The sequence below is a fragment of the Vanessa tameamea genome, chromosome 16 (genome assembly GCF_037043105.1).
Source record: "Vanessa tameamea isolate UH-Manoa-2023 chromosome 16, ilVanTame1 primary haplotype, whole genome shotgun sequence".
NCBI lineage: Eukaryota > Metazoa > Arthropoda > Insecta > Lepidoptera > Nymphalidae > Vanessa > Vanessa tameamea.
In genome coordinates, this window is record NC_087324.1 from 10,473,971 (window position 1) to 10,490,273 (window position 16,303).

At 32.0% G+C, this 16,303-nt stretch overlaps 1 protein-coding gene across 1 annotated transcript; it reads right to left on the reverse strand.

The window, feature by feature from the left end:
* Nucleotides 1–122: 122 nt before the first annotated feature.
* LOC135193689 (beta-1,3-glucan-binding protein 1-like) lies at nt 123–11,307 on the reverse strand. The gene is made up of 9 exons (XM_064217258.1): nt 11,047–11,307; nt 6,468–6,692; nt 6,103–6,320; nt 5,604–5,737; nt 2,647–2,813; nt 2,265–2,409; nt 1,956–2,035; nt 995–1,137; nt 123–618 (listed from the first exon to the last, which is right to left on the reverse strand). The coding sequence occupies exons 1-9, from the start codon at nt 11,168–11,170 to the stop codon at nt 430–432; spliced, it is 1,425 nt and encodes a 474-aa protein (XP_064073328.1). The 5' UTR covers nt 11,171–11,307; the 3' UTR covers nt 123–429.
* Nucleotides 11,308–16,303: the final 4,996 nt, after the last annotated feature.

The window sequence follows — 16,303 nt, forward strand, 5'->3', positions numbered from 1 at the left end:
TTTCTCAACAGAGAAATAATACATTTATGCGTCTTACGCGCATAAATAAATAAAACGAATAAAATTAAAAATATTTTATTGATAAAATAATATTTTTATTTATCGGATATAAATATTATGATTATATTTATCTCATAATAATAATATGATTACAAATAAGTCGATATAACCTTTATAGCCGTTATTTAATACTTTATGAAACGTTATTACTAACAGAATTGAAAATCCATCAAATTAATTATAAAATTTGAATATGAAATTCGGGTGGCAGCTGTTAGAGCTCTTAGACTGTAGTGTTCGACCAAACTAATTTTAGAAGACCTTTCTGTAAACTTGCTATGGTTATGGGTCTTGGTTATTATCCAAGATATGTCGCTTTTTGAAGACTGAATATGTGTAATATTTAAAAACTATTGTTTTCAATATTATTTATAAGGCATAAACTCTAACGTAGTCGACTTTAAGTGCGATATCGTTTTCGACCCAGGTTGAAATCCACTGAAACCTCTCATTCCAGAAGTTAAGCATGGCTTTCGTAGACTTATTAGTCCAAGGCTTGTTTGATTCATCAGGGAATTCATTTATACCACCCACGGATAGTCCTAATGAAATATAAAACTGAAACAAAAATACAAATTTCGATTATTTCCATTCTTGAATTCTTGAAACAATATTATAATCTGCTCTGCCATCAATTTTTTTTTAAGTTATCTTTTACATCGACTTTCATATATTAGGACAGTTTGATTTCTTTATATTTGCAATTATATTTTTGAGAATAAGATAAGCCTGTTAATCAAATCTTATGAAGGAATTCATAGCAAAATAATATCACATTGGAATTAAGAAAATAATATTAGTGCAAAATTATGACTTTATCAGCTGTTATTCTTAGCTTCGATTTATGATGACTATCAGTAGCATTTTTATAATCAACTATAAATGTTAATCATTGACCAAGTTTATACAAACGATGGATAATAATATAACAAACCATTTCATCGAAAGGAGCCATGATCGTTCCTTTTACCCACTTTGAAGAACTGACTGTTCCGTTTTCTTTTGCATCAGGCGAAAAGCCTTCTTGTGGAGAAATTTCACCGTAGTTTTCTCCATCAACATAAAGAGAGATACCATCTAAAATAATAATAATAGTTATGTCTTTATCAGATGGGTTTTTCGAGGAAAGGTGTGTGTGTCTCATTTTCTGGCTGTTCTTTTAAGTATAATAATAATACGCCTCTGTGATGTTTCCTTGGCAAAGTACAATACAAAATTCAAAACAAATCTCGTAATACAATTATAGAGTGCTTGCCAAGATACCTACACAAATTCCTTACTTAAGTAAGGAGTTATACTGACATCATACGACAAAACGTCATACGTATTTACTGGATGTAGGGCTTTGTGCAAGCCCGTCTGGGTAGGTACCACCCACTCATCAGATATTCTACGACCAAATAACAGTACTCTCTGTTGCTGTATTCCGGTTAGAAGGGTGAGTGAGCCAGTGTAATCACAGGCACAAGGGCCATAACATCTTAGTTCCCAAGGTTGGTGGCGCATAGGTGATGTAAGGAATGGTTATTATTTCTTACAGTGCCTTTGTCTATCGGCGGTAGTGACCACTTACCATCAGGTGGCCCATATGCTCGTCCGCCAACCAATCCCATAAAAAAAAAAATTGCAGTGTTATGTGTCTTGAAAGCTTAATGGTTTACGGGCCGCCTAGCGATGTAAAAGTCACAGGATCGATCCTGACCCCTTGGGCTGTTGTCGTCCCCACTCCTAACACAAGTGATAAGCTTAAAAGGAACGGTAAATAGGAATATTGGTAATATCTTAATTAATTTGGGGCAACGGATATTTGAATATACATTTAAATAAGTTGTTAGTCTATTACATCTTACATGTTACATGTAATATTGTTATAATATACCATTTTAATTATTTACCTCTTCTCCACTCTAAGGTGTAATTATGAAAACTCTTGCTCCATTGTTGAAATCCGATTTTTTCCTTTAAATGCTTAGACCTTAAAAATAACATTGACTTATATAATATTAAATAATAATCGTAGCATTCAGAACATCTGATCCAGTTTTTTTTAATCAAACAAATCTTAAGATAATATATTTTTACGAGTTTCTCTATATATTTTATTATTTTAATTGAGTTTATTTCCAGACAGCATCATAATTCAAGTTTAGTCAATATTCTAAGATTAATTATATTATATGGAAATAAATACAGGGATATAGTACCTGTATGGTTCACTGCCATCTACGATGGGTCCACCGTATAGCTTCTTCGAATATTCAGGATTACCCTTGACGGCTGCAATACGGAGTAAGCCTGAAGCGTAATTATGGAGACCGTAAATATTCTCCTTAGGCTCCAACTGGATTTCTGTAATTTATAGATTATTTCTTTTTATGAACTGTTCCAATAAATCAGTAGTATGATCAATGTTGGTTGCAGTAATCGACCAATAAAAAACTCTAAATAGACATTATGGAAGGCTAAATTAAAATAGTTTATTAAATTGGAAATATATAGCACATAATACGCGATACGCCACAAGTACAAGTTTAATTCGATAAATAGGATAAGTAATAAAATGTTATTTAAAAAAAATATAAAAACCTGGTATAAGCCAGTTGCCCTGGGGCATTTTTGCTCTAACTTCAATGCGCCCGTATTTAAAATTAAAAGATTTCTTCGAAGTTATCTTCCCGGTTATAATAGGAGGAAGGATCTGTGGGCCAAATGCTTCACGTGCACATTCACTTGTCCCAATAATTCCTGTGCATCTGAAAATTGTAAGAGTAGGATGGTAAAAAAGTCGCTGGTAGAACTTTGCATGGTTTGCATCTAGATTGGTGGCACCAGCTCCACCCTCTCAGCAGTTAATGGCCGTACAGCGTATATTTTGCTAATCTCAGTTACGGTTCCTACCAAAAGCGCGATGTTTTCAACCTTTCTCAATAAATGGACTATCTAACACAAAAAGTTTATTCAAATGGGACTGGGAGCTTAAATTCAATCTCTTCAGCTTTATGATATTTGTTCAGATGGCAGAATATAATTATATATAGATAAAAAAATGTGTTTTCTATGTGTTCAAAACTATTGATCAGATTATCATGTAAATTTTTTGGGTTTATCTGTATTAGTTCACAAGGGTTTCTGGCCAAAGAAAATTAGTTTGTCCTCCAATATAGGCGTATTATATGGGTGATCATTCTATTCGTGCGAAGCCGGTACGAACAGTAAGTTTAATATAAATATACCACATGCAAATACGTGACAAACAAAAAAAATCTTCAAACTTAAGGCTTTCCTTTTCAAGGCCATGGAATATAATAAGTACAAGTGACGTTTGATTTTGCAAACATGTGTTACAATATGCATGTGTTACATAATAATAATTACGAAGCTGATTATGAGATGAATTCTCAGTAAAGATAATGAGGACAATAATAAATATCTTCTTAGAAAAATAAGTTTTGAAAATTATGCAAAAAAAATTTAGATAATTATTATTGTATTGTCTACGTCTATATGACCCAAGATTGTTAATGGTGCGATTTTGGTGCGTATGGCATATGACGAACAGAGTTTTCACAAAATATGTCGAACGATTTTTGATAAATTAATTAAATTAAAAAGGAAACAATTTTACAAGCTGGAACCGCAAAGCCATAAGAGCAAGAGCCGTAAAAACGACGCAAGTAGTCGTCATCAATAAATTGAAATTGGAACACTTGCAATATTAAAAGTGATTATAATTTATTATATATTATTACGTAAGTGATTAAAACTTCGATAATAGAGTGATAGTGTATAAAACTACAATAAAATAATTATTAGTATTAAAACATATAACAATTGGTCTTATTTGCACCATCTGGTCTAAAGACAAGGGAGCTAGTTCATTATTGGCACATAATCATAATACATAATCAGCCTGTAAATTTCCCACTGCTGGGCTAAGGCCTCCTCTCCCATTGAGGAGAAGGTATGGAGCATATTCCACCACGCTGCTCCAATGCGGGTTGGTGGAATACACATGTGGCAGAATTTCGTTGAAATTAGACACATGCAGGTTTCCTCACGATGTTTTCCTTCACCGCCGAGCACGAGATGAATTATAAACAAATTAAGCACATGTAAATTCAGTGGTGCCTGCCTGGGTTTGAACCCGAAATTATCGGTTAAGATGCACGCGTTCTAACCACTGGGCCATCTCGGCTTATTGGCACAGAGGATCGATATTTGATTCAACTGGGAGATGTAGCTAGCAATCTTGCCACCATTCTAAGTAGACGTAATTTGCACACATTTAAAAAAAATACTTTTATTTACTTGTTTCAGTTCTTAATCATATTTTTATTCGTATAAAGATAAACTAATAATAATGTTATGAACAGATAAAGATTTAAAAATATGTATATTAATATTTGTTAATATGTATATTAACATGCTAATTAGATATGAACAAGCTATGAATTCACTTTAATGTTTTGACAAATGACGTCAGGGTTTATGACATCACTAATATGTTTTGATTTGGTACGAATGATGAATTGATACATGTCATTGGCAAAATGACTTAGCGTAGAAACTCACTAAGCAAAGTATGGAAATAACAAATGTTTGATCTTGGGGACGAAAAAATTTAACGAGTTGTTAAAACGTAAAGTAACCACTGAAGATCACGTATCTATGTATTTGATTTTTGTTCGCTATAAAATATATTAGCAAGTCTAAATCAAATAATTGATGAATCTAATCAGAGTTACTCGAATAAGCGCAAGTCCGAGATAACGGCGTAATTGTGAAGTCCAAATCAAAGAAAACTCACGCCTAGCAACTTTTGTACTCGTAATAAATATAAATACATAATAATAAACATAATCAGCCTCTAAATTTCCCACTGCTGGGCTAAGGCCTCCTCTCCCGTTGAGGAGAAGGTATGGAGCATATTCCACCACGCTGCTCCAATGCGGGTTGGTGGAATACACATGTGGCAGAATTTCGTTGAAATTAGACACATGCAGGTTTCCTCACGATGTTTTCCTTCACCGCCGAGCACGAGATGAATTATAAACAAATTAAGCACATGTAAATTCAGTGGTGCCTGCCTGGGTTTGAACCCGAAATCATCGGTTAAGATGCACGCGTTCTAACCACTGGGCCATCTCGTAATAAATATGAGCTGTAATTGTTAATTAAATCTTAAATTGTAAAATATAAAGTTTGTACTAATTAGAAATCTTCGTAAGGTACAAAAGTCTCGAACATAATATAAAGGAGGAAGGAGGAAGGAAGGAACATATGATAAAGGAGCCCATACTAGATATCTGCCGAGGTAGACCACTGGTCATAAAATGTGTGCCAAGAAAAAGAATTTGTGTTTGTAATTCTTTTTTGGTGCGGAAGCTGTCTGTGTCGAATGAAAATATGCCAAACGTATCAAATTCCATAAATTTCCACCAAGGTGGGTGGAAACCAAACCTCCTCGAGAAGAACGCTTTAGCCCAGCAGTGAAACCTTTACCGGCTGTACTTTTAGATATATAAAAAAAAATAACATCTTACCCGTAAGTTAGGTCTAAAGACTGTCTCACATGTCCATCTCCAAATTTCGAATCAAGTGTTTTTGGTTTGATGCTCAATATACCTTCACTGACTTCAATATTTTTATCGTTTAAATAAACATTGAATGGATAATCCTATAAGAAAAAATGCATTTTAAAGTTCTATTGCGTATCCTAATTAATTTTACAGATAGACTTCAAAGATAGAATGTAGATAGAAAGCATATTTGTGCACGCTTATCTCTCAAACAGCAATACTTCGTATCTCTGGTTGGAATGGTTAGTGAAGAAGTTAACATACAGGGACAAGGGACTTAACCTCTTAGTTCCCAAATTTATTGAAACATTGGCGAATAGTTAATATTCTTTACATTGTTATTGTCTATGGTTTGTGTCGACCACTTACCATTAGGTTTAATTTCACTGAGGTATTTTAAAAAAAGATTATAAATGTAAACAATAAAGTTATAATTAATATATATATAATTGGTTCTACTTACTGGTTCTCCAGGGAATTTAACTTCAGGTGTCCATATTTTTCCTTTATGGATATCAGAATTGAAATTGTCTTCAAATAACAACTGTCCTTTGCAGACAAAGCCGGGTACAGACACTTTAGATTCTGACAATTCACATGGATATATAATTGAATCTGAAATTCTACCTGGTGTATATTTACCTCCTGAGGTTACAGGTTCGCCAGCTTCGTTGACGTAACCTATAATTTTATAATAATAGTTTTTACAAATATCACTTATAACAAATTATTTACATTCAGGGTCATAGTCATTGTACGTAACATATTCGATATTACGTTGAATATATTTAGTACTCCTATTTTAGTCTATATATTTATAATTCAAACCTGTAACAGTCCATTCGCCGTTGTCCTGTCTATATCCCTTGCCTTCCTTGATGACAAACGTCCAAAAGTAAATTTTATCACCAATTTTCAAGTGCACATCCCTGTCTCTGAAGGTCCATAATCCGTTTTTAGCTTTAGTTATATCTCTTGACCATTCTCCAGCCTCCAACCCCTCCATTTCTTCGTTGAGCTTTCCATGGAAAGCGAAGAGGGTGAATCCATCATCTTAAATGTTTTTACATTAATTAGATAATAAATTTAAAATTTAATTAATTATAAACTTATAATATGTGACTTTAAAGAAAAAAATACATCAATCGAGGGTTCATTTCATTACTTCTACAAAAGATGCAAAAAAAAAAATGGCACAATAACGAAACTAAACTAAAGGTGAACTGTTTTCGTTAAAACTATTTACAGTTTAATTATATGAATAAAATGTCTAGTATTTTTAAATACATAGAATGATTCGAAGTGTCGACAAACAAATAATTAATTAATGGTCTGCATTGTCTTAGTTTTATTAACGACTTTTTGAAGAATACACTCCCTTGATCTGATCTTGATTAATCAAATAGATAGACTATTTTAGAAGTGTATCGTGTGCATCCTAATTTGACAATGAAAAACTATACTGATAAGTATAGGTAAGGCAAGGAGTAAGTAAGGAGTTAGGAATGTGCAAATAAGAGGAAATTTTAAAGTGGCAACGGTAACCGAGAAGCTATGTGAAAGCCGACTGTCATGGTATGCGGATAAATGAGGACGATATTTTGAGGATGGTCTTGAGCATGGACGTGGATGGATATAGAGGTAGGAGGGACGACGAAAGAAACGATGGATGGATTGAGTGAAAGACGATATGGCTGGAAAGAATGTTACTTGTGAGATGACGTCAGACAGAGAAGTATGGAAGAAGAAGATATGACCCCAAATAAAATTTGGATAAGGCAGGAGGATGATTATGAGATATGTATAATGGATATAAAATAATCAATATTATTTGTTTTAATAGTCACTCGGTAATGGACTACGACATAGAATATTCAGCTGCCTTTTCAGTTCACTCTCGTTCCGACCTATCCGCCAGAGCAGACATAATGGAAACATACAGCATAGTACAATACACAAACATTTGATACCAAAATAAGTCTCAAATAAGCAAACGAAGTTTCCACTGTAACATTAAAACGTGGAGTGACTTTGATAAGAACAAGTAATTAACAGATAAAATCAAAGTATATAAAATTAGGTTAATTTTAATTTTAGGTTATGCGGGCTTACTCTGTAGGCATGCTAAAGCTGAATATCCATGGTATTCTAATGATATCACGTGAATTCGATGTCAAAGTTGTTTATTTGTCTTAACCCTTCCTGTGGTTTGAATTACGTTCTGCGGTCTGGGCGCTACACGTATACGTGCATAGCCGAACTTACCGGCTATTTTAGCAGACCGCATCTATTTTGATAGTACGCTGTTTGTTACATGACCAATACAAAAAATACCCAACAGGATAATTTTAACTTTTATTTTGTCTGACCTCGAACGAAACAATGGCCTATGTTCTGTCTTAATTCTAAATTTAAATCATTATGATAAATATTTTAATAAAATACATATTGGATTATTTAGATTTGTTTTTGAATTTTATTATAACCGAAGTCTGTCGTTCGTATAATTTATTTCTTTCAAGGATCAAATTACATAATTTTTTTCGAAAAATATATCTTAATAGAAAATAAATTATAAATAAAATTCCTGCCCATAAAAAATAATCTTCATGTGTATTTTCAAACTTTATATGAACAAAGCGGGCATACCATACCAAATTAAAAAGAATTTTCCAAAACGCTACATAAATGATAGAGTTCTGTTCAGTATCAAACATAAAAAAATAAATGTGCCAGTGCCGGGCAAAGGCCTCTTCTTTAGAGGAGAATGAGCTGAGCCGAACACACCACATGGAAATAGTTTTCAAATTTATATTTTCTACGATTATAAATTAATGTTTAACTTTAAGTATCGTGGGAAAATGCACCGTCTGATGATAAGTAGCCTTTTCATTTAGTAAAGAATCTTCATGTTTAAAAATAGAACGACTTTTTTATATAGTAGTCATAAATGTAGATGTATTACATCTTTATTTCGTAGGGTGCCATTTATTAATAAAGATAATGTTATGATATAAATATAATCTATAACCCCATAGCACTCATAAATAATTTAGCTTTCTACCAGTGAATAACACAATTCTAAAAAAAATATTTTAGAATCGTATTATTAGTTGCGGAGGTTACCTCCAACATACAAACAAAGAAATATTACCTCTTTATAATATTAGTATATATGTTTTTTATTGTTTAAATATTTTGTTTATTTATTTTTAACGACCTTTTTATAAGTAATATTTATTTCTTGGTTTCATTGACAAAATATCTCTTTAGAATATTTCATGAGACATTGTTTTTTTTAATTAGACAAGTGTTTTTTTTAATTAGCGTTTAAGGTACATAAATACCAATTCTATTAGATGGATTTTATCAGAAATACATTATCATACTGAATTATTCATAAAAAATGCTCGATAGTTCCGCATTTCGAGCACGTATAGGCGGATAATACTATATTCAAAATTCATAACATAACTGATATTAATATGACGTATATTTCATATTTTTATGAGTTCTCCATCGTTTAAATATAATACATACTTAATTAATCTATTAGTAATTAATACATTTTAACCGCATTCTATTCAATTAATAATTATCTTTTCTATGTGAAACGTTAAAAGCGCGTTAGGCTCTATCGATATATAATTGACGTAATGAACGTTTAAATAATATTATATTAATTAATGAGAGGAGGTTTCTTTTGTAATAAAATAGCCATTATTCCAATAGCTTTAAAACTTATATTATAAATAAATAAATATTGGACAACATCACATACATTACTCTGATCCCAATGTAAGTAGCTAAAGTACTTGTGTTATGGCAAATCAGAAGTAACGACGGTACCACATACACCCAGACCCAGGACAATATAGAAAATTAATGAACTTTTTCCACATCGACTCGGCCGGGAATCGAACCCGGGACCTCGGAGTGGCGTACCCATGAAAACCGGTGTACACCCTACTCAACTACGGAGGTCATCAAATTACATTTTCATTCAATCATATTACAGCATGCACTGCGTTTCGGAGACGTTTTAGTTCACTTCTTGTGTTTTGATGTTCTTATATGTAAAAATAATATGAATACACAAAATTTCGTCACAGAATTGAACCTTAAGAGGTCTGGGTGTGACTGTTTATTTTAACATATGTTTGTTTAAGAGTAAATTTGAGAGTCATTATTAGTCATTACAAGCAGGCAGCACAGGTCGAATCTACATTCCGAATCGTCGGAACAGGTTTTATTATAATTTTTAAGACAAATTTCAATTATTATTTATTACATTATTAAACTTCAATTTTATCTTTATGGACAGCTAAGTTATTAAACTATACTTGAATATTATCTCTCATGTAAATTGTTTGTTTATATTATAAAGTTTAAGACTTACTCCGGACATGTGTTGTTTAAATAAGTTCTTATAGAGTGTATTTGTATTTAATTGTTCAATTTATTTTGAAGGATTCATTCAGTCATTTCGAAACTTCATTTTTATGTTATTTAAATGAAAAAATGAAATTACTCCAATCCTTTTATTTTTTAAATATGTGAAAATAAGTAACTAGATGGTTATGGTTTTTCATGTGCCTACGAATATTCTTCCAAATCCGTAAAAAAAACTGTAAGTTTGGCCGAATAAAAAGTTAGTAAGTATTAAAAGTTTTGAAGCTCGAACTACCTATTGCAAATTTAGTCAACGTAATCAAATTATCAGCAGCCGAAAAAGTTTAATATACATAAGAAAAACAGACGAATATTATGTCGAATAACTATAATTTACAAGATGGCTAGGCTAATACTCGCTCGTATTGTGTGAGCCCACCGGGGTAGTGGGTAGGTACCATTCTCACTCCTACTCATCAGATATTCGCAAAAATAGCAATGCTATTTAATATAAAATATATAACTGTAAAACAGCAATATTATATTGTGACATAATATTGCTGTTTTGCAGTTGGAAGATCGAGTTTACATCTTAGTTTCATAGTGACAAAACTTGTGAAACATTGCCGATGAAAATAATGGTTAATATTTCTTACTGCGTCAATATCTATGTGTGGTGATCCATCAGTTACCTCAATAGCTTGTCCGCCTATCTGATTTTAAATACGAACCAAATATACCAAGTGAAAATTGCGCCAACTACCGTTTATGACAGATTAAATTTATAACACAATAATATTTTTTGACAAATACTATAATCTGAGTCCATTTCGTTAAGAATAAACCAAAAAAAATAAGTATTTTCATTTGACGTTTTAAATAAGGAAAGATTATGATGAATGCAAAACATAAACAATTACATAATCAAGATCAAGTATATTGAAACCGCTGCACTTTCATTTTATTTCACTTTTTTATAATTAAATAAAAAAAAAAAACGATATTATATTATTACCTGGAATGGATACTCGCAAGCCCTTAGGAAAAATTGCTTCCAATTTTGCCGGTGGCACTTCGTAACACTGCGTTAAATGTACACCGAAACATCCTAACAAACTGACCAAGAAAAATAAAGACATAATAAAAAAAAAACACTTTCTATCCCTGTTCTACACTAGGTTTTCATCGAAGCGTGAAAAGGTAAGACGATTCTTAAGCTAAGAACACTATTCGATGTCTGACGCGGACTCTTAACGATAATAGACTAAAATTCCGATTGCTATACCGCTGTTTATGTACGTTGTTTCTGTAGAACACGTAATTTATATTAAGATCTATTGTTTAATTATAGTTAGACAGGATATGTCAAATTATAGTGAAATATTTCATAGAATATATTTTTTTAATGTATTTCGGGCGTCAATTTAAATAAATCGTTCTGATCTACTATTTGACTTGGATTTATTATGAAACTTATAAATATGATTTAGTGTAAGTTTCACGAAATAATCGTTTACAAACTTGGTTTATGTTCATTATTTTTTTTTTGTTTTTGTCACGCGGTCACATTCTCTGAAATATGAAAGCGATAAAAGTACTGATGGGTGGCGATCTATTCCTAATATTTTATTTGGTATAAAGTTTTTTTACATGAGACATCAAAATAACAAGTTTACCCAATCACTACGGCAGAAAAAATAGCTAAAATAAAATAGAAAAACTGATAGATATTGTGTCGGCTTTTACTGACTTATACTAGCTGAACTTGAAAATTGAACAACAATTCTTATGATTAATTTTATCAATTGTTAGTAGACCTTTGTGCAAGCCCGTATGTCCCAAATAGTTCATTGAGTTCCGGTTTCAATGGTGAGAGAGCTAGTGTAATTACAGGTATAAGGGACATAGCAACTCAAATCCAAAAGTTGGTGGCGCATTGGCAACGTAAGGAATGTTTAAAGGGCCAATATCTATGGGAGATGGAAACAACTTTATTTAAACACCACTTAAAAGTCAAAATTCAATGTTTTTGGTCTTTACATTACATTACATTAACAGCCTGTAAATTTCTCACTGCTGGGCTAAGGCCTCCTCACCCTTTGAGGAGAAGGTTTGGACCATATTCCACCACGCTGCTCCAATGCGGTTTGGTGTATAAGACACAACTTAAGCACATTAAAATTCAGTGGTGCTTGCCTGGGTTTGAACCCCTAATCATTGGTTAAGATGCAGGATGCATTTTGGACTTAAGTTACATCATATTTAGTAACATAATAGTGAAAACATAAGCACCATATTAACTTGTGCTACCCCTGAGTAGCCTTACATTTCTTATCATTATTTAAAAATAATCTCATTGGTCAAGTCTATTATTATGTATTTTTTTTTTTTTTTTATTCTCATTTTAAGAGCTGAGTCACTTGGGTGACTATGTTGCTCTGGTAGGTTACACAAATATTCTTATATTTACATTATTTACGTTATCTATTCACGCTTATTTAAATTATGTTTACCTATATTATACATAATTTTGGCTAGTTCTGAAGTAGGATTAGCAAGATAAATATTACATATGCCCATAGATCTATCTATCAATTGTGATAGAAGAGGCTCGCTACGAACGCACTCCATTAAAATGTGGTATACATCCTCTACAGACCCGCAATCGGGACAATTAGGAGAAGAAACTTTCTTCATTAAATATCCAAACTTATTTAATGGAATGTGTCCGGAACGCAGTCTCAACGCCATTACAATATCTTCACGTTTCAAAACACATTTTTCTACCCAAGAATAATTGGAAGGTTGTGGTTGCATCGTTTTGTACCATATGCCTTTTTCTTTAGACCTCTTATCAAAATATTCTTTCCAAGTTCTTTGAAATCTATCTTTTATAATATAAAAACAATCTGAATAGAAAGGTAAAACATTAATTATTTCTCCGTCAGTGCAGGCCTGTTTGGCAAACTGATCGACCTTCTCGTTACCAATAATTCCAATATGAGAAGGAATCCAATGCAAAACAACAAATTTTTCGAAGGACTTCATTTTTAGAATTAGTTCAATAATGGTATTGGCTATCGGTGTTCCTCGAAAAGTCGAGGTGCAACGAGTCAAATGTTGTAATGAACTTTTTGAGTCCGTGAGGATAATAAATTTTTTAAAATTAATTGTCTCAATATAACTTAACACTTCAGCCAAAGCAATAAGTTCTGCGTACATTATCGAAATTTTGTAATTATTTTTAAATCTTATATTGGTTTCTGCTTGGGGATCATAAAAGGCAATTCCCGTTTCATTCTTATCTATAGATGCATCAGTAAATAATTTATAATGGTTAGGATATTGTAAATTTAAGTAATTTATACATTTTGTTTTAATATCAAAAAGGTTATATGAGCGTTTTGCTTTATTTATGTGAGGTATATCTATCTTAATATGTGGATCTAAGTCAATTTTTGAAGGCCAAATATTGAGATTAAACATTTCTAATTGAACGCTTCTATGAACTGGTATATTTTGAATTTTATTAAATAATATAATTAATAAAGGCTTTTTCCTTCTGTTCCAATATGATTTTTCGAATTGAGGTGCATAGTCATTAAGTAACGAAATGATACTATTGTGTTCTAAGGATTTTGCTTTTAACAAATATTTTCCACCTAGGTAACTTCTACGAATAGTTAAAGGTGATAAACCTAATTCGCTTTCCATCACGTGTATAGGGGTTGTTCTTATAAATCCACCGATCACTCTCATACATTGGTTTTGAATTTTATCTAATTTAGATAAATGTGAGCGGGGGGCGTCATCGAACAGAAAACTTGCATATTCAATTCTACTTCTTAATAAAGAAATATATAGCTTCCTTAAATACCGAGGATGGATTCCCCAACCAGAGCCTGCTAAAACTTTAAATAAATTTAATAACTTGGACACTTTATCTCTTACACTAATTACATGAGTTCCCCATGCTAATTTCCGATTCAACCTCAACCCTAGATACTTTATATTTTCTACAGTTTCTAAAGAAACATTATCTATTCGAAGGTTAATAGATTGGCTATTGTGAGCTCTACTAAACACGCATGTTTTACTTTTAGAAGCAGAAATTCTTAAACCCAATTCATCAAGCATTGCAGTAAAAATGTTCAAAGCTGATTGTAAATCATTGGCGGCGATAGTCAAGTTCTTATGTGATGTATACAAAACAAAATCATCCGCATATTGCGAGATAAAAACATTTTTGATAGATTGGCATATGTGAGTTGTCGCAATATTAAATAGTAAAGGCGATAAAGGATCTCCTTGAGCTAAGCCCTGACTACAACATCTAGTCATCGATACTGTATCTAAATTAATATTTAAAGATCTATAATTAAGGAAATTCCATAAATAATTACAAATCTTTGATCCAATCCCATAATTGTCCATTAAAGTCAAAAGTTTAGAAATATCTATGTTATTATATGCTCCATCAATGTCAATGAAACAACAAGAGGTAGACTTGCCTAGGCCAAATCCGTTTTGTATACATAGAACTAGTTTGCTTAAATTGTCTAGACAAGAGCGAGCTTTTCTGAAACCCGTCGTGTCCTCAGAGAAGATATTTGATCTTTCAAAGTACCATTCAAGTCTTTTGTTTAAGATTGAATGAAAAACCTTACATATACAGGACATTAAAGATATTGGTCTTAAAGATGATATTGAGTGTGGATCACGTCCAGGTTTCAGAAAAGGGATAATAGCAATTTCTCGCCATTGCCTTGGAACTATTCCATATTTGAGAATTACGTTGAAAAGAGTCAAAAGCCAATCTTTACCACATTCAGGTAAGTTTTTTATCATTGAAAATGAAATCATATCTATCCCCGGAGCCGTATCTTTAGATTTGATGGATACTTCTAATTCCTTTCTAGAAATTGATGATTCTAAAAGGTAGTTATTAGATCTAAAAGTAGGACAATTATTTACAACATAATCAGGAGCAAGAGTTTGAAGGAGATCCCTTGCGCTATAACCACCTATACAAGATTGTTTGGAATATCGTCCTCTTATCCATTTCATTTGAAACCACATTTCATTTACTGAAGACACTTCACATATACCATTACAAAACTTTTGCCATGATTTTGATTTCGACTGACGTAATGTTTTTTGAGCTTCACTTATTTTATTTTGTAAAATACCAAGGTTATTTGGCATTGGGTTATCTCTAAATGCTACAAGTGCTAATCGACGTTCAGCTATGGATTTCGAAACAATCATATTCCAAAATGGTTTAGGTTTAAAGGAATTACTAGGGTTTAAGCTAATTTTAATAAAAGGAATAGACTTATCCGCAACACGGTTTATACAATCAAGAAACATATCGTAACCTAATTGCGCAGTAACGGGAAAGGTCATATCACGTAGTGACGAATCAATTTCTGAACGATATGAATCCCATTTGGCTAATTTAAAGTTCCTCTTTTTTATAAAATGATTAGGAGATACGTTATAATTTAAAGTTATTTTAATTATTAGATGATCACTTCCTAGGGACTCGTTTGTAACCGACCATTCACAATTTAAGACAGTATCCGATGACACCAAAGATAGATCAGGAGAGGATTTTTGCAAACTATTATTAACAAATTTAACACGGGTTGATACGCTACTATTATTGAGGATTACATAACTACTATCTACAATTGAATTAAAAATCTGGATTCCTCTTCTATCTGTTCTATTAGACCAGCTATGATGATGACCATTAAAATCACCTAAAATTAACGATTTTTGCGTACTGCTTAAAAAAAGATCATCCCAATTATTTTGCAAGGTTCGTGCGGATGGTGGACAATATATAGCATAAATACTTTCAAGATTAATGCAATTATGAATTTTGACATGTAAAACTTCAATATTTGAGTTTGCTATATTAATTTGGCAAACCTCCGTTCTAACCGAATAATGAGTTATAATAGCGACACCTCCATAACCGTCAGATCTATCAAGACGATATATGTTATAACCAGATATCCTTATATCATCAGTCTCATTCAGCCAAGTTTCACTAATCACTGCAATATGAATTTTTTCATGAATTAATAAAATCTCAAAGTCTCTTAGTTTAGGTTTAAAACTTTGTGCATTCCACTGCATAATATTAAGTTTAATATAGTTTCTAGACGTTAAACTATCCATGTAAAGATTCAAATATATTTTTAAATATTGGTAACTCTAAAACTTTGGTCTTGCATAAAGAAATTAGCCACTCCCATATAATT

Coding starts and splice junctions, on each gene's coding strand:
- LOC135193689 (XM_064217258.1), bottom strand. CDS start 11,170: ATGTCTTTATTTTTCTTGGTCAGTTTGTTAGGATGTTTCGGTGTACAT. Junction 2,410..2,646: donor GGGCAACTGGCTTATACCAG/GTTTTTATATTT, acceptor TATAAATTACAG/AAATCCAGTTGGAGCCTAAG. Junction 619..994: donor TGGCTCCTTTCGATGAAATG/GTTTGTTATATT, acceptor TTTTTGTTTCAG/TTTTATATTTCATTAGGACT.